Source organism: Pan troglodytes, chromosome 18 (genome assembly GCF_028858775.2).
Source record: "Pan troglodytes isolate AG18354 chromosome 18, NHGRI_mPanTro3-v2.0_pri, whole genome shotgun sequence".
Lineage (NCBI taxonomy): Eukaryota > Metazoa > Chordata > Mammalia > Primates > Hominidae > Pan > Pan troglodytes.
Window position 1 is genome coordinate 4,051,350 of NC_072416.2, and position 20,544 is coordinate 4,071,893.

Sequence of the window (20,544 nt, forward strand, 5' to 3'; positions counted from 1 at the left end):
AGAGCAAGGTCCCACGGCAGGTCCATCCTGAAATGGCATGTTTAGGGGCTGGCGAGCTGCTGGACATGAGCGAGGGGCTCAAAGGATGGACTGGGCAGGAGCTGCAGGTCACTGTGGACCCCTTAGCACTGTTTCATGGTCAGAATGTGTGTGAGGCTCACATGTCCCTGTGCTGGGGGTACTCGGGACTCGGGCGCTCACGAGCCCCCACACACCCACTGCTCCACACAGGCCGTCTTACAGCTTCTGAGTGATGCTCACTTCTGCCTGCATTCGCCACGCCTCCCGCTGGTTTTCCGCTCCCACCCCCAGCCCGTGCAGGGCTTGCCCCGGAGAGTTGGTCCATCAACAGGTGGCAGGAATGTGCAGATTTGCCTGGGGAGCATCATGGGGGCTGGAGGAAAGAAAGTTCTTGCAGGGGTGGTGGAGACTGAGCCCAACCCTCAGGCACCTCTGAGGCCAAGCCTGAGGGTGAAAGTGGCTCGGGGGTAGCATAGCAGGGACACCAGGGTGAGTAAGCGGGGACCGGAAAGACAGTGTCTTTAGAAGGCTTTTCAGGTTTGGCTTTTGGTGGGCTCATGGGAGGGGCTGAGGAGAGACATGGCGCCTGTGTTTGGGTGCCCCAGGGAAGGGGCCAGGGTAGGCTCCTGAGAGGGCAGGCAGCGGTTCTGGGACACAGAACAGGTAGGAATCCCACATGGAAAGGCATCCCCATCCCCTGGGAGCTAGTTAGGGAGGCTGACTTGGGGTGGGCCTGGCAGACTGGACAGACAGACAGGTGCCTGATGTAGCTCAGATGTGGGGCCAGGTGGCCCTGTGCTGTCTCTTGCCTGGTGGAGCTGTGACAGGCACCCCAAAAGGCCTGAGCCCCAGAGATCAGGAGATGCCGGAGGCTGCTGAGCCGCTGTCGCAGGTGGAATGAGTAGCATAGGAAGGGTCATGAGGTGGGAGGGGTCCTGGGGAAAGCCTGGGGTATGGGGCTAGGGCCTGAAGGCTCTGAATGAGCAGACGGGCAGGGCTGTGCTGAGAGCACGGGGTGGAGGGCTTCTTAGTCCATAGGGAGGTTGCCCCGGGTGGGGTGTGTGGGGTGTTCAGGAGAGTGAGGAGAAGGAAGAGAGCCGAGAGGCTGGGGTGCTGGCCGAGTCTTCCCAGTGGTGGTGGCGTTTCTGTGGTGAGCCAGACAGGGACCCCAGGACTCGGCAGCAGGCTCTGCAGGCTGTGGCGTGGGCCTGCACATCCCCTGGGGTTGGGCTCTGTGGGCCTGCACACCCCCCAAAGTTGGGCTTCATCCCTGCAGAGTGCTCTTCAGCTGTGCTTGTGTCTGATTCTAGAAAGTCAGCCTATATTTCCTTCCTCTGACTCACAAGCAGAGAGGCTGCTGCAGTCTCATGTTGACTTTTTAATATAGCTTTGAGCTCTTGACACTTGTCACTTGCCATCCGGCACCTCTTCCTGCAGCCTGTGCTGGCACTTCGGGCTGGTTCCCTCCCTCCCACCTCTGCCTGTAGCACGTGGAAAGGTACTTGTGAGGAAGGGAGTGGTTTTCATTACTTACCTGACCAGTGACTTTTATTGATTGATTGATTGATTGATTTTTTTTCTTTTTTTTTTTTGAGACAGAATCTTGCTCTGTAGTCCAGGCTGGAGTGCAGTGGTGCAATCTCGGCCCACTGCAAGCTCCACCTCCCAGGTTCACACCATTCTGCCTCAGCCTCCGGAGTAGCTGAGACTACGGGCGCTCACCACCACACCCGGCTAATTTTTTGTATTTTTAGTAGAGACAGCGTTTCACTGTCTTAGCCAGGATGGTCTCGATCTCCTGACCTCATGATCTGCTCGTCTCGGTCTCCCAAAGTGCTGGGATTACAGGTGTGAGCCACTGCACCTGGCCGACCAGTAACTTTTAAAACTGGCAAGCTGCCAAGCGACTCTGGGGACACTGAGGTTGGGCGTCTCTGGCCCTGGCCTTTGCCGTCATGACACTGTGCTCTCTGAGCTTGATGATTTTCTCGTGCCTCCTACTCCAGGGCACGCAAGAGCCGTTTCTCATGTGCTGAGTTTGGACATTGTTTGGCCCATTTCTGTCCTAGGCTCTGGAAGCAAACACCGTCTCTACAGCCTCAGTAAGGCCCGCCCAGGAGGAGCAGTCGATGACGCCCCCAGGGAAGGTGGTGACCGTCAGCTCTCGCAGCCCCCGCTGCCCTCGGAACCAGGCCTCCCTCCGCAGCAGCAAGACCTTCCCGCCCAGCTCTGCACCCTGCTCCTCAGGTGAGGCCGTGGCAGCCACACTCCCTGTGCCTGGGCTGCCCTGATGGCACCTCAGGCTTCAGGGGCCGTGCCGAAGCTGAGAGCACAGGTGTGCCTGAGGCCGGACCCCACTGTCCAGCTCACCACTATCCAGCCGACAGGGTGAAGGTGCAGAATCACTGCCTCCTCATGGGGAGGGTGATGCCAGGCCTTGTCGTGAAGGACTTTGGGGTCCCAGGGCGTAGAAGCTGGTGAGAAGCCAGCCTTTGACAGTCTGGTCACTTTGGGGTCTGCTTCATGGGGCCAGCAAAAGCCTCGCTAATGTGCTGAGTTTGGTGGTTCAAAGTCCCTGAGAAGGTTGTTTTTTTTCTGTTTTTCTTTACATGTAAAACCTCAGAATAGAGAATCCTTCAGTTAGGGGAGGTGCCAGTAGGTTAACACAAGTCCCGGAAAGAATGATGGAGCAATCTCCAAGTCCACAGTGTACCCCAGCTGCGTATAGGAAATAATTTAAATTCAGGGATCATAAATTGTGTTCCTGGTGCATAAAACCCCAAGACAAGCATGAACAGTTTCCCGAGGCATCAGTTTCACTGGCTTTCAACCCATAGTATTTTTAGAATAAAGCAGAGATTATCATGGTTAGAATGGTGAATTTTTAAGTGTAAAAATGGTGAGTTTTAGACTGGGCACAGTGGCTGATGCCTGTAATCCCAGCACTTTGGGAGGCCGAGGCTGGTGGATCACCTGAGGTCAGGAGTTCCATACCAGCCTGGCCAACATGGCGAAACCCCGTCTCTAGTAAAAATACAAAAAATTAGACTGACGTGGTGGTGCGCCCGTGTTAATCCCAGCTACTCCGAAGGCTGAGGCAGGAGAATCACTTGAACCCGGAAGGCTGAGGTTGCAATAAGCCAAGATCGCGCCACTGCACTCCAGCTCGGGCAACGGAGCGAGACTCCATCTCAAAAACAAAAAAAACAATGAGTTTTCAAGGTAAAATAAGGCCCGGAACAGTGGCTCATGCCTATAATCCCAGCACCTTGGGAAACCAAGGCAAGAGGATCACTTGAGGCCAGCCTGGGCAACATAGCAAGACCCCATCTCTACAAAATATAAAAATAAAAAAAGTAGTTGAATGTTGGGGCTCATACCTGTGGTCCCAGCTACTCGGGAGGCTGAGGTGGGAGGATCACTTGAACCCAGGAGTTCAAGGCCGCACTGAGCCGTGATTGTGCCACTGCACTCCAGCCTGGGTGACAGAGGGGGCCGGGTGAGGGGTCCTGGCCTCCTGGGTGACAGAGGGGTCCGGGTGAGGGGTCCTGGCCTCCTGGGTGACAGGGGCCGGGTGAGGGGTCCTGGCCTCCTGGGTGACAGGGGCCGGGTGAGGGGTCCTGGCCTCCTGGGTGACAGAGGGGGCCAGGTGCGGGGTACTGTGAGAGGGGGCCAGTCCCTACTATGAAAGAATTTTTTTTTTTTTTTTTTTGAGATGGAGTCTCGCTCTGTTGCCCAGGCTGGAGTGCAGTGGCGTGATCTCAGCTCACTGCAACCCCTACCTCCTGGGTTCAAGCGAGTCTCCTGCCTCAGCCACCCGAGTAGTTGGGATTACAGGCATGTGCCACCATGCTCGGCTAATTTTTGTTTTCAGTAGAGACAGGGTTTCGCTATGTTGGCCAGGCTGGCCTACCATGAATTCACAGGGTGATTTACAGCAGCAGTTGACAGTGATGAAAACATTTAGCAGGGTCCCACAATACTAACTCAAATATTTCCTGTTCTTTTACCTCTGGGTCTGTTTTCTAAAAACTAGAGATTTACACCAGGGAGCAGCAAGCTATAGGCCTGCAGCCCAGATCCAGCTCACTGCCTGCTGTTTATAAATAAAGTTTTATTGGCACACAGCCACACTCATTTGCTCACTTGTTGTCTGTAGTTGCTATTGTGCACGGCTGAGTTGCCCCAGAGACGGTGTGGTCTACAGAGTGGACATTGGTTATCTGGCCCTTCACCAAGAAAGTTGACTGACTTCTGGTCTACCCTGGAGACACGGAAGGCTCTTCTAGCCCTGCAACATCTTTGGTGTCTTATCTGCCCTTACCCCTGAGCACTGAGCGAAGTGGTGAAGTGCTTTTGTCCTATCCAGGAGACCAGTGGTCTGCTCAAAATGGGAACAAGAATTTCAGTGAGAAGGATAGAAAATCAGTCTTTATGTGGGACTGAGATAGAGGTGTCTCCTTTCAAGGCAGCCGAACAGGTTGCCAAGAGAATGTCTTTCTGACTTTCTTCCCAACAGAATTCCGTGACCCTGGACCTGTTGCTAGGTGAATGCTGTCACACTGATTCTCTCCTCTCCTCTTCCAGGTTTGAGAAACCCTCCAAGACCCCTCTTGGTGCCTGGTCCCTCCAGCACAGGAACCAATGACTCAGATGGAGGCCTTTTTGCTGTCCCGACAACCTTGCCACCCAACAGCCGACATGGGAAGCTCTTCTCTCCCAGTAAAGAAGCAGAGCTGACTTTCCGCCAGCATCTGAACTCCATCAGCGTGAGTGTGTGGGGCCGGGCCGCCCGCTTGCGAGCGTCCCCGTGGTCTGGAGAGTGCACCTTCAGGTGCCGGACGCTGCTCCCTTACAGATGCAGTCGGATTTCTTCCTGCCAAAGCCCCGGAAGCTGCGGAACCGGCACCTGCGGAAGCCACTGGTGGTCCAGGTCAGGGTCTTCTCAAGTCTGAACGTGTGGCCTCGTGGCTGGGCCAACCAGGACACAGGGCTTCTTCCCTCTCTCACATTTTCATGGTGTAAAATGTGGGAAATTCCTGCCCCTTCCTTCCCGCTTGTGAGTAGGGTAAAAATACAAGTAATAACAGTGAACTTAATGGTACCCAGAAGTAAAGGTAATCTTTCAACAACATGGAAATCCACTTGCAAAAAAGACAATTATAGGGATTCAAGTCCAAAGAATGTCCCAGATTGGGATGTATTTATGGACTCTCAACACCTATTTATAAACATTTAGTCCGTGGGAGCAGTTGCCAGGGCATGTGGGTCAGCCAGAGCCCAGGCCTCTCATGAGCTCCCTGGGAGTCCCCGAGGATGCCGTATGCAAGCCTGGGGGACAGCCAGGGACTCAGAGGCACCTCAGAAGAAGAGTTTGGCATTCTGACGCATAAAAATACAGAAAGTGAGGTGGGAAGTCTGAGGTAATTATGGCCTCAGAAATGTATGGATGTGTGTTATTTTGGATTAATGCACAGGTTTCCTTTTGTTAGACTCTTAGAAATCTCTTTCTCCCTTGAGATTAGTATATTTACAAATGAGACATTGCATGAACGGTCTTAGGAAGAAAGTGCCTGCTAAATCTTAGGTGTTCTTTGTTCAAACTAAGACCAGGGTTGAAAACTATGGCCCAGGGACCACTTCCAGCCTGACCGTTGTTTTGTTTAATTTAAAACAACTTTATAGATAGAGAATTCACATATCATAATGTTTGCCCATTTGAACTTTATGACTCAGTGGTCACAAGGTGTACGATGACCATCACCATGGTCTAATCCCAGAACGTTACCACCCAGAAAGGAAACCCTGCTCCTATGAACTCACGTTGCCTTCTCCCGCCAGCCCTTGGCAACCACGGATCTGCTTTCTGTCTCTATGGATTTGTCTGTTCTGGGCATTTCCTATAAATGGGATCATACAATTTGTGTTCTTTTCCACATAATATTTTTGTAAATAAAGTTTTACTGGCACACAGCCGTGATTATTCATTTCTGTACTATCTACTGTTTTCCACACGGGTAGGTATACGGCCCCACAACCTAAAATATTTCCTGCCTGGCCCTTTACAGAAAAAGTGTGTCAATCTCTGCTACAAAAAGTGTAGCCTTTGGAGTGAAAGCTCAGGCTACTAGGCTGCAGCCTACTGCTGTCCCTAGTAGTGCCTCCTCTCTAGTCTCTCCGACGCCAGTGTCCTGGGGCATTTCAAAGGGTCAGAACTGCAGCGGCACCCCCAGAGGCGGAAGCGCCTCAGACACTTGTAGGTCGAGAGATACTTTTTTGTTCGTGTTTTATCTTGATTACTAGCAGTTTCAGTGATGAACACGGTTTCTCAGATGGTAGTCCTTGTCACTCAAACCTGCCGTAGCACATTCAGCCTAATTGTTCACACACAAAAGCCCTGGAAAGGAGCACTTCATGCCCTTTGGTGCCTGTGTGTTACAAGCAGTGACTTTATTTTACTCACCCCATGTGTGAGGAAGCCCAGAATGGGAGGTGTCACTCCTAAAAGTCCATGTCCAGTGGTTATAAACAGGTTTGTATAACTAGTTGCATTCCAGCCAAATCCAGAAGAAAGTTCTGGATTAAAAGTGGATCAGGCCAGGCGCGGTGGCTCGCACCTGTAATCCCAGCACTTTGGGAGGCCGAGGCAGGTGGATCACCTGAGGTCAGGAGTTCAAGACCAGCCTGGCCAACGTGGAGAAACCCCGTCTCTACTAAAAATACAAAAACTAGCTGGGCGTGATGGCGAGTGCCTATAATCCCAGCTACTCGGGAGGCTGAGGCAGGAGAATCACTTGAACCCGGGAGGCGGAGGTTTCAGTGAGCCGAAATTGCACCACTGCACTCTAGCCTGGGTGACAGAGCAAGACACCGTCTCAAAAAAAAAAAAAAAAAAAAAAGTGGATGACTCTGACATTCCTCCAGTTTCCCTGGGGAGGGTTTGATTACCTGGGTTTGTTTGAGAGAGGACCTAACTGGAGCTTGGGGTACACGGGTCCTAACTGTCTGAGCAGTCCCAGGTACCCTGTGTCATCGGCTCTGGAAAAAGCCCCACCTGGCTATGCTGGGCACCCTCTTACTTGGGACATTCCTTTGTAACTGGGAGTGATTTTTTGGTGTGGGAGTTTCATCACCTTGATTGTTGACCATTTTCCCCACAGAGAACACTGCTCCCTAGACCATCGGAAAACCAGTCCCACAACGTTTGTTCCTTCTCCATCCTGTCTAACTCTTCCGTAACTGGTAAGGACCCTGAGCTTTTCTGGGGTAGCTTGTCCCTCCTCCTCACATGAGGGCCTTGGCTTTGGAGACAATGGGTGCTTATTTCCATGGCTTATTTTCAGGCATTCCTTTTCCATTATACCGACAAATACCTAATGTGCCCTATGTGCTGGGCTGCAGGCTGCGGTGTCGGGCGAGGCAGCTAGTCCAGCGAGGCAGCTAGTCCAAAGGGTGCCCTTCGTCTGTGGCCTCAGATGGCCCTGTGTGAGGCGCTTGGCTTGGTTCGAGTTGTGTCTCTTGTCTGCTCTCTCTGTGTAATGTCTTGTCAGCCGTTTTATGGAATGGATGTGTTCTTGGGGTGTATGGATTATGCTTCCATCAGTCTGTACATTTAGTGGGGGCCTTGGCTCCTTGCAGTAGATATTACACAGGGAGAAGCCTCTAGTGAAACACATACTCTGTGACTTCCCTTTTCTACCAGTGTTGACTTTCACGTCTCTCACTGACTTATTGCAAGACCCTTAACAGCTGTCAATTGCTTTTTCTCTTGCCTACTTGTCAATTTTCAACTGTGGGAAGCCTGGCAAGATAAAACCAAATTGCAGTGGCAGCATCTTAGTCCAGAATCTGATGCTCTGACTGCCCTGGGGCCTGTACCTCAGCTTGGGGGCTTGTCACCCTTCAAGAGCCATTTCCGCAGGATGACAGTGGTGACCGCAGCCTTCCAGTAGCTCCTGGGAGGCACAGTGGTGGGTGCCAGAGCTTGTGTCACGTTGGGGGCCTGTGTGACCTCTGACTCCTCATGTTAGCATTTGGAATGTTCAGTGGCTTCCAGCTTGGCTCGGCTCCCACACTCCCAACAGTGGCTGTAAAGGAAGCCCCCTGCGGCCCCATCCTGCTGTGAGGGCATGGCGGGCGGGCTCGACATGTCTGCTTTTGCCCTCGCCCTCGCAGGGAGAGGTTCGTTCCGGCCCATCCAGTCTTCTCTGACCAAAGCAGCTCTGTCTCGGCCGATCGTGCCCAAGGTCCTTCCACCCCAGGCCACGAGTCACCTGGCCAGTAAGTCTGTACCTGCATGGCCACAGCCACTGAGTGAGCCTCTGAGGGATGTTTTTGTGACCAGGTTTTTTGAATGTTTTCTTCTCCAAATCATAATGTCTCATTACCCTTCACCGAGAACATCTAAGCCCTTGGCTCTTGCATTGACATGAGGTGCGAGGGAGAAGCTGTTCCCCGAGCCCTCTTGGGACATCTTATGGGTTGTCAGTAGAGCAGAGATGTGCAGCGTCCTTTTTGTTGCCAGGTGCTATCGACTTAGCAGCTACAAGTGCCGGCATCCTTTCCGGGAACCCCCTCCCTGCCTTGGACACCGAGGGCTTGTCTGGCATCTCTCCACTGTCTTCAGACGAGGTGACGGGTGCCATCTCGGGGCAGGACTCTACTGGAACTCACCAGGATGGAGACACCCTCCCCACCGTGGGGGTGAGTATGTTTAGAAGGGCTTTTCAGCATTACCACCAACTTCTGGTGTGGACGCCAAAGCCATGGGGCTGAGATCACGCTGGACTCCAGCTCTGCCTTTGGAGGAGAGTCTCTGGACCAGGGGTGCCATGGCGTAAGCAAACTCTGTGTAGTACAGAGCAGGAGAGGCCTCCAGAGCCACTGACGAAAGGTGGGGACAGGCTTGCCATGTGGCCCTGGAGAACTCAGAGCTAAGACGGTGTGGAAACATAGCTCCACCTGAGAGTGACCATAACCAAGGTGGCAGCCCACAGCGCTGTGCTCGGACACCACTGAGCATCTCTTTCATCTGGGAAGAGAGCAGCCTGTATGGCCTTGGCCATTGCTCCTTTCCAAGGCTCTGAGCACCTGGTTTCTCTGGCCTCCCATGGCCACTTCAGAGCTGCCCCGAGGAGGGTGGGGTGGGCTGATGCTATTAAGACTCCAGGGAGCCCAGCCCTGCCTGCTACAAGGTTGACTTCCTGATAGGACTTTACTTCACTCTTGGAAGCAACAAAAAATTGGAAGTACAGGGTCCACACCTGAAAGTAGCCTTTCAGTGTTCTCGACCTTAGATCCCTGTCCATTTACTGTCCCTCTGCTGTTAGGAGGCCAGGGGGATGGAACGCCTCTTTTTCTGGAACTCTGTCGCGGGTGAGGGTACGGGTGGCATCTGGTGCACCCTGCGGCTACTCATGGGTGTGCTCTTCCTGCAGGGCTCCGACCCATTTGTCAGCATCCCTTCGAGGCCTGAGCAGGAGCCAGTGGCAGACAGTTTCCAGGTAGAGTGTGCTCTTGGGCTGCTGAGCAAAGCAGCTGCCCCAGGACTCCCTCCAGTGCCCTGAGCTGCCACCTGCAGTCTTGGAGTGGCCCGGCTTCTCTCCTAGACTGTGCAGTGGCTTTGCTGTTCTTCCACCTGCTGTGCCGACTGCCCAGGGTGGATAAATGAATATGGCTGTCCGCCACCTTAGACTTCCCTCCTCCCCTCTCCAAGGCGGGCTGTTTCAGACCCAGCTCTGGAAGAACTTAGCGCTCTGGAAGAACTCAGCTTTCTGGGAGAAGGAGGCTGTCAGCTAGTAACTCCCCCAGCCCCCACTCTCTTTCTGGCGGCAGTCAAAGCAGGTCCAGGCCACTGCAGCCTGACTTTCTGACTCTGCCATAGTGAGTGTTTTTGGGAGAAATAAATTCCCCGAGTGTGTTCCTGAGTTGGAAGGATGAGGTGACTGCAGCGCTCATCACCCTATTGATTTGCCTGCAAGCTAGGAGAGTAAGCTGGTGTTTCATCCCTTGTCATGGGTTCTGATAGACCTGGTTGTGTCTGAAAAATACCTGTCTCCCAGCAGGGCTCATCTGTTCTCTCCTTATCTGAGCTGCCCAAGGCCCCTCTCCAGAATGGCCTCTCCATACCGCTGTCCTCGTCAGAGAGCTCCAGCACCCGGCTGTCTCCACCAGACGTCTCTGCTCTGCTCGACATCTCCCTGCCCGGCCCGCCTGAGGATGCGCTGTCACAGGGCGAGCCTGCCACACACATTAGTGACTCCATCATTGAGATCGCCATCAGCTCCGGTCAGTACGGTAAGGGCAGGGCGGCCTCACAGCCCTTCCTGTCATCAGGTGTTGATCTCCTGCCCCAATGTTGGCCACACTTCCTGGGGATATTCCAGTTTTGTAATTTTTACGAATTGAAAACCTGTCACCTACAAGGTGCTGCCTGTCTCCAGCAGGGACCTTGCAGGTGGATAAGGTACCTGTGGGACCTGAGGCAGCTGATGGCCTGGTAGGCTTGCTCCTGACCTTCAGGCGAGACAGTGGGATGGCCCCCAGGTGCTCTTCAGCCTGGGGATCACAGAGTGTTTTCCTAGTTGATCTTGAACCTGAGCAGGCGGCCTGGGGTCTTGCACAGCTTGTGAAGCAGCTGGGCTGGGCCCTGTGGGCTTTGGTCTCACCTGCTGTCTGGGACAAAGCTCCTGGGAGCAGTGGTTTGTTGCTCACTGGTGTGACCCAGGCTGTGGGTTGAGAGAGATACGAGTTCACAGTGTGTTAGCATGTAGCCTTGGGCAGGTCATCAACTTGTTGAACCTCCCTTTCCTAAGCGGTAAATTGAGAATAAGGTACAGCTCCTAGGGCTGCTGTGGGTGCCGTGAGATGACTCATGTGGAATCCGTGGTGGCTGCTGCCGTCGCCTTCACTCTGCTGCGCCCTGCCTCCCTGCAGAGCTGTTCTGCGGTGCTGCGCTCCTTACCTGCCGAGCCATGCCATCCATCTGGTTCAGCAGGGTAGAGCCCTGCGGCCCTGCTGCCTTCTCCGTGGTGGGCTGGAGAAGTGAGTTGCTATTCACCACCCCGCAACAAGGTGTTTCTGATCTGGGATCTTGGTTGGCAGGTGAAGGAGTCCCTCTTTCTCCAGCAAAACTGAATGGCAGTGACAGTTCCAAGAGCCTTCCCTCCCCGTCCAGCAGCCCCCAGCCACACTGGATCGCCTCTCCCACCCACGACCCCCAGTGGTACCCCAGTGACTCCACCGACTCCTCGCTCAGCAGCCTGTTTGGTGAGTGTATGGGGAGGGCTCCCATCTCCTTTTCCAAGGCAGCAGGGGCTGGGGTCTGCGGGACACTGGATTCTCATTCTACTCAAACTCCCACTAGGACGGTTGGCTTGTTCGCTTCTCAAGTGTTTGTATTTTTCTGAGTTAATATTTTTGGGTGTAATTTACATGTAGGAAAATGTACACATTTTTAGTGTACAGTTCACCAAGCTTTGGCAAGCATGTATAGCCTGGTAACCCACAACTCAATGGAGACCTAGAACATTCCCGTGACCCCAGATGCTGGGTTCTGTGTGCCTTCCCAGTCTGTTCAGCTAGCCTGGCCCCTCCCGACTGGGTTCTCTTGAGGGGAGAAAAGGAAACTGGTGTCTTGGCACTCTCTTGGCTCTTCTCTTTCTGTGGTCAGTAAGGTATTCAGAAGTGGATGGTCCAGCTGCCACCTGGCACATTCTTGAATATAGATCGGAGAGTTCAGAGGACGTGTCCATCCTCCTCCCCCACTGCCCGTTTGCCCACTGGGTAGCAAGTGTGGCAGGAAGGGGGTGTATCAGGGAAAGGCACACCCTGCTGCTGTTGCCTGCCCAGAGAGAGCTCCCATTCGGATGTCTGGGGTCTTCCCGCCCACAGTTGTACGGGGCCAGGGCTTGTGGCTGGGCACATCAGGCATGGCCGGTACCATGCCTGACAGCCCTGAACCAGTTGGGCGACCTGGGTCTGGGAGGTGCTGAGGGACCCAGCACCCTGCAGGCATTTCCTTTTGTCTCATGTAGCAGTGCAGATGTTTGGAAAGTCACACGTTAATCATGAAAAACTGGAAACAGGCCAGGCATGGTGGCTCATGTCTGTAATCCCAGCACTTTGGGAGGCCAAGGTAGGAGGACTGCTTGAGGCCAGGAGTTTGCGACCAGCCTTGGCAGCATAGAGAGACCTTGTCTCTACAGAAAATTTTAAAACTAGCCAGGTGTGGGGGTGCATGCCTGTAGTCCCAGCAACTCGGGAGGCTGAAGTGGGAGGATTGCTTGAGCCTAGGAATTCGAGGCTGCAGTGAGCCATGATCACCACTGCACTGCAGCCTGAGCAAGAGCGAGACCCTGCCTTTAAAAAAAATTAAAAGCAAAGTTGGAAACAACCTGCATGAGACTAGTCACACAGAAGAAAGTATGGGGGTGGGGATGGCAGTGAGGGTGGGAGACTGTGATGGGGGTGGGGGATGGCAGTGAAGGTGGGAGACCGTGGGACTCGTGGAAAACAAGGTGCATGTCTGTATGCACGAAGGCCTGTTAAACGAGAAGAGCTCGTCATGGCATGTTGAGTCCCTCGGAAGCTCTTCGCACAAGTCTGGATTGGGGCCGGGGCCGGGGCTGGGGCCAGGGCTTGGCCTGGCTGCCCCCAGCCTCAGGACCCTTCTGCTGTACTGGTCCAGACCAAGCAGGGTTCAGGGTGTTTTCCTCTGGCCTTTTCTCCGCAGCAAGCTTCATCTCCCCAGAGAAGAGCCGGAAGATGTTGCCGACTCCCATTGGGACCAACAGTGGCACTTCCTTGCTTGGCCCCAGCTTGTTGGATGGAAACTCGCGGGACTCATTTGTGTCCAGGTCCCTGGCTGACGTTGCAGAGGTGAGTGCATTGACCTCACAGCTGAACCTGACCGCCAACCCTCGTGCCAGAGGTTGCCAGCACTCTCCTGCACACCTGTGGGTTAGTAAGAGCTGTTTGCCAAGAGTAGAAGAACAGGAGACAGCACGTCCACACTCAGGTCCCTGACTACTGAGAATGGAGAGATCTGGGGACGCTGGGCCGGCTCTCGTCCCCACATGCAGAATGACAGACTTAGTCATAGCTGAGCTCTGCAGGCCTCTGAACTGGAAGCCCTGGTCTGGGGCGCAGAGCAGGGTCTCTGAAGGCAGCCAGAGCCGAGTGGGGATGTTACCTCTCCTTCCCTGGCTGTAAGGTGCTGAGGTGCGGGGAGTGTTGTGGAGGGAGGAGTAAGGGGTGGTGGCAGCAGTTGTGTTATCAGTGCTCCCATCCTAACAGCAGGACCTTTGAGCGGCATCTCCCTGTCATGTTGAGCTGCGGTGCAGGGGAACTGGGATGGGCTCTGCTGTCCTCATGCTTCTCCCATGCCCAGGGTAGTGATAGGAGGAGTCACTGGGGCAGGTTCTTGAGGGGAAGGCGAAACGTGGTTTGTGACTCTCCTCTTTTGATGAGATGCAGCGTCCCTCTTTGTTGGCCAGGCTATCTGGTTGTAGCCCTCAAGGCGTCCACCACATGGTTTGTGTGGCATTCGTGGGCAGGTCAGGCTTGCAGGGTGAAGACAGGCCCGTTTCACTGTGACGTAAAGTGCAGAGTGGCAGGTGTGTGGGCAATCGGGTGAGGGCTCTATGGACAGGGAGGGAACTCCAGGTCCAGGAGATCATCCGCATGGGCTTAGCCCATGTGAAAGTCTTGGAGCAGCATTCCCGGAATCTAGTCCCCACAATGTTGGGACATTGGCAGGTGTTCCTTGAGGATTTTGTGGGTAGATACTTGAGGGAAACCCTGGATCCAAAAAAGCTCAAAACAGCTGTTTCTCACGGACACCTCCACTACCCAGTATCGGAATGTGAATCGTGACTCTTGAGATGATGAACTCATGGGCAGGCTTTGGAGAATTCCAAGCCAAGCCATGATATGACTGGAAATTTTAGCCAAATATACACATAGACACAATTAATAGCGTAGACCTCCATCTCACAGTGTGTGGCGTTTCTCAAACCTGTTTGGCCCCAGAATCATTATTCAGAGCACACCTTGGACTCTGATGTTTCCCGAGAAGCCAGTCTCTGTCTCTTCCCGTGTTTGTGCGCATGTTCCTAAGTGCTGGGCTCTGTGGAGTTGGGCGCTGCGTACGTGCCCTGAGGCAGCATGCTCAGGCCATGCTGTTGAAAGGACGGGCCACAGCCCAGTGACAGGAGCCCCTTGGAGTCAGAAATGCAGAGTGTTAGCCTCATCCCAATCAGAATTTGCACCTTTAACAAAATCCTGGGCAACAGACGGCACTTGGGAGTGAGTAGCAGAGAAAGGGTGCATGCAGTTAGTATTTGTGAAACGCTGCCCGTCGCGAGTAATGCAAACATGTGTTCACCTGCAGAAAGAGCAGATCAGTGTTTAGCATGAGATTTTCCCAAGAACCCTCCACTCAGAACGTGAGTGTGTTTGTCAGCAGGTCCTCGTCATCTGGAAGGATGGTCTGAGGCATTTGTGGATGAAAGGGTCTGGTGGTAGGGCTAGCATGAAGGGGGCGGGGGTGGAGCTGGGTGGCCCTGGGATGAAATAGGTGGGAGCTGCTGATGGACATACAGGGGAAGGAGAATTACTCTTTGCTCTGCTTTTGAAAACAAATTTTAATTTGTCTGACATTTCCCATAATCAAAGCATAAAACTTCATTTACGCCATAGCTCTATTCAGAATTTTCCAGACTTCTTGCATTCACAGTGTCATGCAGTTCATTAAGGGATATTTCTGCAGGGTCTGCTGTGTGCAAACAATGGCCCCTGTCCTCATGAGGCTTCTGCTCTAGAGCAGGAGGCAGACAATAAGCAGTGAAAACGGCACATTCTACGTATTTGCTCATGGGACAAGATCCCGGTGCCGAGGCCCTCCCGTCCTCCGTCTCCTCAGCTCCGTGCTGCCTCACTCACTCTGTCATGGCCACCACCTTGGTCGTGCTTTTCAGTCAAAGCCTCTTCCTGTCTCAGGGAACATGCCTGTTGCTTCTTTAAAAAAGGAACGTACTCCCCACGTGTCCTCATGTCTCTGACGGGAACGTGCCCCCCACCTGTCCTCATGTCTATGATGGGAACGTGCCCCCCACCTGTCCTCATGTCTGTGATGGGAACGTGCCCCCCACCTGTCCTCATGTCTATGATGGGAACGTGTCCCCCACCTGTCCTCATGTCTCTTGACGGGAACGTGCCCCCCACCTGTCCTCATGTCTATGATGGGAACGTGCCCCCCACCTGTCCTCATGTCTGTTGATGGGAACGTGTCCCCCACCTGTCCTCATGTCTGTGACGGGAACGTGTCCCCCACCTGTCCTCATGTCTGTGACGGGAACATGTCCCCCACCTGTCCTCATGTCTCTGACGGGAACGTGTCCCCCACCTGTCCTCATGTCTATGATGGGAACGTGCCCCCCACCTGTCCTCATGTCTATGATGGGAACGTGCCCCCCACCTGTCCTCATGTCTATGATGGGAACGTGCCCCCCACCTGTCCTCATGTCTCTTGACGGGAATGTGTCCCCCACCTGTCCTCATGTCTATGATGGGAACATGCCCCCCACCTGTTCTCATGTCTCTGACGGGAACGTGTCCCCCACCTGTCCTCATGTCTATGACGGGAACGTGTCCCCCACCTGTCCTCATGTCTATGACGGGAACGTGTCCCCCACCTGTCCTCATGTCTATGACGGGAACGTGTCCCCCACCTGTCCTCATGTCTATGACGGGAACGTGCCCCCCACCTGTCCTCATGTCTGTGACGGGAACGTGCCCCCCACCTGTCCTCATGTCTGTGACGGGAACGTGCCCCCCACCTGTCCTCATGTCTGTGACGGGAACGTGTCCCCCACCTGTCCTCATGTCTGTGACGGGAACGTGTCCCCCACCTGTCCTCATGTCTGTGACGGGAACGTGCCCCCCACCTGTCCTCATGTCTATGATGGAAACGTGTCCCCCACGTGTCCTCGGGTTTTACCCCACCTCCCGCTCAGGTCCCAGTCCTTGGAGCACCCTCTCTGGTCTCCTTTTCCCGGCACTCTCTCCCCCCTCACTCTGCATCTGTTTCTGCAGGCTGCCCCCAGTGTCTGTGTCTGCTGCATACAGTCTGTCTACCTGTTGGGTGTCTTCCCCCATAGGTCTCATGGCGGGCGGGGGGACCAGCACCCTCACCCCAGCCATCAGATGTGCCAGGCACATCATAGGCTCTCTGCGAGCACTTATCTAAAGAGTGTGCGGGCAGACGACAGGTGATTGTGATTCTGCACAGAGCCCTGGGCTGCCATCCCTAGCTAGCTTCCTGCAGCGGGAGTCGATAGGAGCTTCTCGTCCTGTTTCAGGACCCGCCCTCCACTGAAGGGCCAGCCGGTCGCAGTGACTTGCTCTTCCTGTCTCCTCTTCCTGCAGGTTGTGGATTCCCAGCTGGTGTGCATGATGAACGAAAACAGCATTGATTACATTTCTCGGTTCAATGACCTGGCCCAAGAGCTGTCCATCGCTGAGCCTGGCCGCCGAGAAGCTCTGTTTGATGGTGGTGGAGGCGGCCCCACTGTCAGTGACCTGTCCCAGTGACCACACGTCCTGGTGGCGGATGAAGCCCTCTTCGAGCTAGAGAAAAATAGATAAACCCAGCAGCCCCAGAAGATGGTCTGAACAGAGGCATCTCCGCACCCAAGACTGTGCAACGGGCAGGAACATGGTCACAGAGCTGCTTCCCCACGAGCAGCAGGCAACGGCGTCCAAGGAGACTAGGATGAGTTCTTGGCAAGAGCCAGCGTTAGAAATCACTGTGGTACTAGAGCCGTTCTTCACCACGCCTGGGCCCATGTTAGGGTCTGCATAATGATCCCGTTTCAGCCTGTGCTCTGCCTCGATTGTTGTGTTGGACATTCCGGTGGCATTTCTTTCTGAGACAAGGGAGTATGTGTGCCTTGGTGTAGTTGCTTTGCACTAGGAGCTGTGATCTCCCTCTCTGCAGGGAGGCCCCAGCCCCTGCTGCTTGCTTTCTGCCAAACCTGTGCTATGCATCAGCTGTGCCCTCTGTGGACTGTAACGGGCAGGACAGTTGGGTGTGGCCTGGGCTCATGCCTGGTGGTGTCACATCCCAAGGCAGCAAGAGCATGGATACCGATCACAGGGCTGCTGCGGAGTCCTGGGGCCCTGGGCTGGTGCCTCCCCTCCCTAGAGGTTTTGTTCGTACTCTTAACAGGGAGTGGGGGCAGGAAGAGTCCTGTACTATGCAGGTTGTGTGGACTTTACATGGGACCCTGCTAAGCTGGTTGAAAATGTTTTTCTTGTGTTTTAAGAATTAGGAGACATGGAAGAGGAAGAACAAAGGCCCCTCTGTAGTTGCTTTCCTTCCTGTGTCCCTTTGCAAGCTTCCAGGTGATCTAAGGTGTCATTTCTCCCTCCTGGGGTGACCCTTAGGCGCTAATATGATTACAGCGAAGACTTTCCTGATAAGTTCTCAAACTCGATGTGTGACTGTTTGGCACTTGAGACAAACCTGCCTTTGCAGGGAAAGTGTCTCTCACGGGCATTGGTGTGGGCGTGCCTGACATACGTGTTCAGTCCCTTGCATACCTTTGCCTTGAGACTTCTGTGTCTCCTTCCCATTTGGGACACCCAGGCGAGGGCCCAGACATCTGGATGTGGTCAGACCTCACCAAATATATGCCTTCGTGGTGGTCTCCCTCCTTGCGCCCTCTTTGGTGGCCAGCGTTCCTACTGCAGACGGCCCAACATCCAGTCTTTCCCCAGGACAGAGCTAACAAGGGCCCCTTTGCCTTCTCATCCTCAGGAGTTCCAGGCACATGAGTCACCGTCCAGCCACATCCAGTGTGGCCTGGAGCTGCTACAGAGGTGTTGGGCAGGCCATGCCTGTGCCGCCATCTCTCCCTTCCTGCCTCATTTCATCCCCCGCAGCAGCCGGGATTGATTGTGCTTTCCTAACCCCCTTGGACCTACTCTCCCTCCTCCCCACCATTCCTCTTCCCCCACACGTGTGGCACGCAGCAGCCCTCAAGGCCAGCCCTGGCCCCTCCACTGCTTCTCTCCCCATCCACAATGGAGAAGGTGAAAAGAGGAGGGAAAGGCCTTTGGTGTGGACAAGCATGTGGACGCCCTCCGTCCTGCAGTCTTGCCAGCCCACCACAGCCACTGTAGACCACAGGCAGGCCCTGCACTGCACCACTGGGAGGACGTGGAGAGGACAGTGAACTTCCAGGCAAGAGCTTCCTTCTTTTGTCTCATGAGTTTTTCTTAGAGCTCTTGCCTGAGCTGGCTTCCCTCCTTCAGACATTGACATGAGATCTTAAGCAAACAGTCCCAAACCTCTTAAGGGTGAAAAAAGAAACATGCCACTTGATTAGGAGAGAGACAGCAGTGTTTGAACTACAGCATCTTTACACTAGCTTGTGTTTTGTGCTAAGTATACCAGCTTCCAAAATTAGCATCTCATTGAGCCAGAGAAGACAAGGAGATCTCCCTCTGGGCATCTGGCTTTGCTGCGTCTCTAGAGGGTTAGGATACCAGGCCGAGTTCAGGCCACTGCTAGCTTTCTCATACTCCCACAGGCTAGACCAGAGACGCCAAGTCCCAACAGCACTGAGCTGTGTGCACTGTGCCAGGGACAGGAGGGTTTGTGAACTGCCTGTCAGGGTACCTGTTACCCCCTGACAACTGAGGTGAAGTTTTGGAGGTCAGAGTCTGCTTTCGTAGGCTCTTTAGACAGCACCTACCACTTGGTTCTCCAGCGTAGACTCCTGGGAGCAGCCGACTGCAGCCATTGCCATCAGTGGGGAGATGGGTTAGGGAGGAGGACGGGCTGACTCCTCTCCTGTAATAAAGCTGACAGAGTTCTAGAGGATTCTGCTTCTCTAGTAACTAGACAGGTGATACGCATTTGCTTGCCACATTAAGGGAAAATGGTGTCATTTGTTGCAGAAAAACAATGGATACATTTTCTTCTGGCCTAAATGAATATTTATGTGCAAACATAGGCAACTGTTAAAGGCTGGAATTTTCAAAAGATCCAAACAGAGACTTCCTGCATCTTCTGCCTTTCCAACAGAAGCGGTGATCGTCTCAGTATGAGCCTGTGGCTTCCTTTGTGCATTTGAGCATGCTGTAATTAAGATGAGATCAGTTTCTTAGAAAAAGCTTTCCTGAATCCCTCTGACGTTGTCTGGGATCTTTCTGCTGATTCGTCTTTTCTGGAGATGGGGACAGAGCATCTGTGGTCCAGGGAAGTTAGTCCTCTGGCCTCAATTCTGTTGTGGATGTGCAGTGATGAGCGGGCATTGCGTGCCTCGGGGGATGCCTAGTTCGTGGCTTCCTGGCTGTTTTGTCCTTCTATGTCTTGTAGCTGTAGGGTGCCAGCTCAGGGAGTGGGGTCTTGGCGGCGTTTCCACGGTTGGCCTCCTTGCTTTGCCGCACCTCCAGGTTCTGGGCATGAGAGGCTGTGGCCTCATTTCTGGTGGATAACCTTTTTAGTTTAATAGCATCTTTAATTAGATCACAGCATTGAATTCAAAATTTCTTCTGCAAAGAAAGTTGTGGGGCATAAGACACCGGGAACGAGGGAGGAGGAAGACAGTTGTGTTTTCTCTTTAAACCTTGAGCTCTAGCCGATGCATTTGTCAGGAAATACAGCACTTTGTCTTAAGAAAAGAAGGAAAGAGGCCGGGCGCAGTGGCTCACGCCTGTAATCCCAGCACTTTGGGAGGCCGAGGCGGGCGGATCACCTGAGGTGAGGAGTATCAGACCACCCTGACCAACATGGAGAGACCCTGTCTCTACTAAAAGTACAGAATTAGCCGGGCGTGGTGGCGCATGCCCATAATCCCAGCTACTGAGGAGACTTGAGGTAGGAGAATCACTTGAACCTCAGCGGCGGAGGTTGCAGTGAGTCGAGATCGCGCCAGTGCACTCCAGCCTGGGCAAGAAGAGCGAAACTGGGTCTCAAGTTAAAAAAAGAAAGCAAGGAAAGAGTAATTTACAACGAAGGAAAAAAACCCACAGCACACCCTTCGCGGCTGTCAGCGCTCTCCTGATGTCACAGTGGCTGCGTGTCCTTGGGGTGGGTGAAGTGTGGGGAGCCCAGCCCCTGGCCCTGCCTCCCGCGCCCCGCTCCCCTTCTCTCTCTTACTCGGTTAAGCCATAGCGAGGCCTCCGCTCGTTTCAGATGTGAATTTGTTTTATAGATTATAAATATGCATATACAGTGTATGTATAAAGCAGAATGCCTGCCTTTCCTGGTTATTTTTTGTACCATATTGTAAATTATATTATTTATTCTTTACCAATTTTGGGAATAAAAGGTGTTTTGGTTATTTAATATAATAAGAGCTGTTAAACTTCTGTTTAAATTTCCAGTTCAACTTGTAAATGTTTTTATTGTGCATAAATACATACTAATGTTGATCTAAGGACTGTCGTTTGTGCCTGTTCTTCAGGGCCGCGCGCCCATGCCCGCAGTCCCTGGTCGGGCAGGTGCGGCCC

General features: G+C 53.6%; 1 protein-coding gene across 15 annotated transcripts in view; it reads left to right on the top strand.

Annotated features, from left to right (window-relative positions):
- Positions 1 to 20,471, top strand: part of CRAMP1 (cramped chromatin regulator homolog 1) — a 65,877-nt gene extending 45,406 nt beyond the window's left edge. For 6 of the 15 annotated variants that reach the window (XM_016929167.4, XM_063796425.1, XM_016929165.4 and 3 more), the window contains 11 exons: positions 2,091 to 2,268; positions 4,609 to 4,790; positions 4,880 to 4,954; positions 7,182 to 7,263; positions 8,197 to 8,301; positions 8,546 to 8,724; positions 9,459 to 9,524; positions 10,083 to 10,317; positions 11,125 to 11,289; positions 12,755 to 12,900; positions 16,450 to 20,471. In XM_016929167.4, the coding sequence (XP_016784656.1) occupies positions 2,091 to 2,268; positions 4,609 to 4,790; positions 4,880 to 4,954; positions 7,182 to 7,263; positions 8,197 to 8,301; positions 8,546 to 8,724; positions 9,459 to 9,524; positions 10,083 to 10,317; positions 11,125 to 11,289; positions 12,755 to 12,900; positions 16,450 to 16,614 (1,578 nt within the window). In that variant the 3' untranslated portion in view covers positions 16,615 to 20,471. The remainder of the gene's footprint in view (positions 1 to 2,090; positions 2,269 to 4,608; positions 4,791 to 4,879; positions 4,955 to 7,181; positions 7,264 to 8,196; positions 8,302 to 8,545; positions 8,725 to 9,458; positions 9,525 to 10,082; positions 10,318 to 11,124; positions 11,290 to 12,754; positions 12,901 to 16,449) is intronic. The other 9 variants (XM_063796435.1, XM_063796426.1, XM_063796427.1 and 6 more) reach the window with 8 other exon arrangements.
- Positions 20,472 to 20,544: the final 73 nt, after the last annotated feature.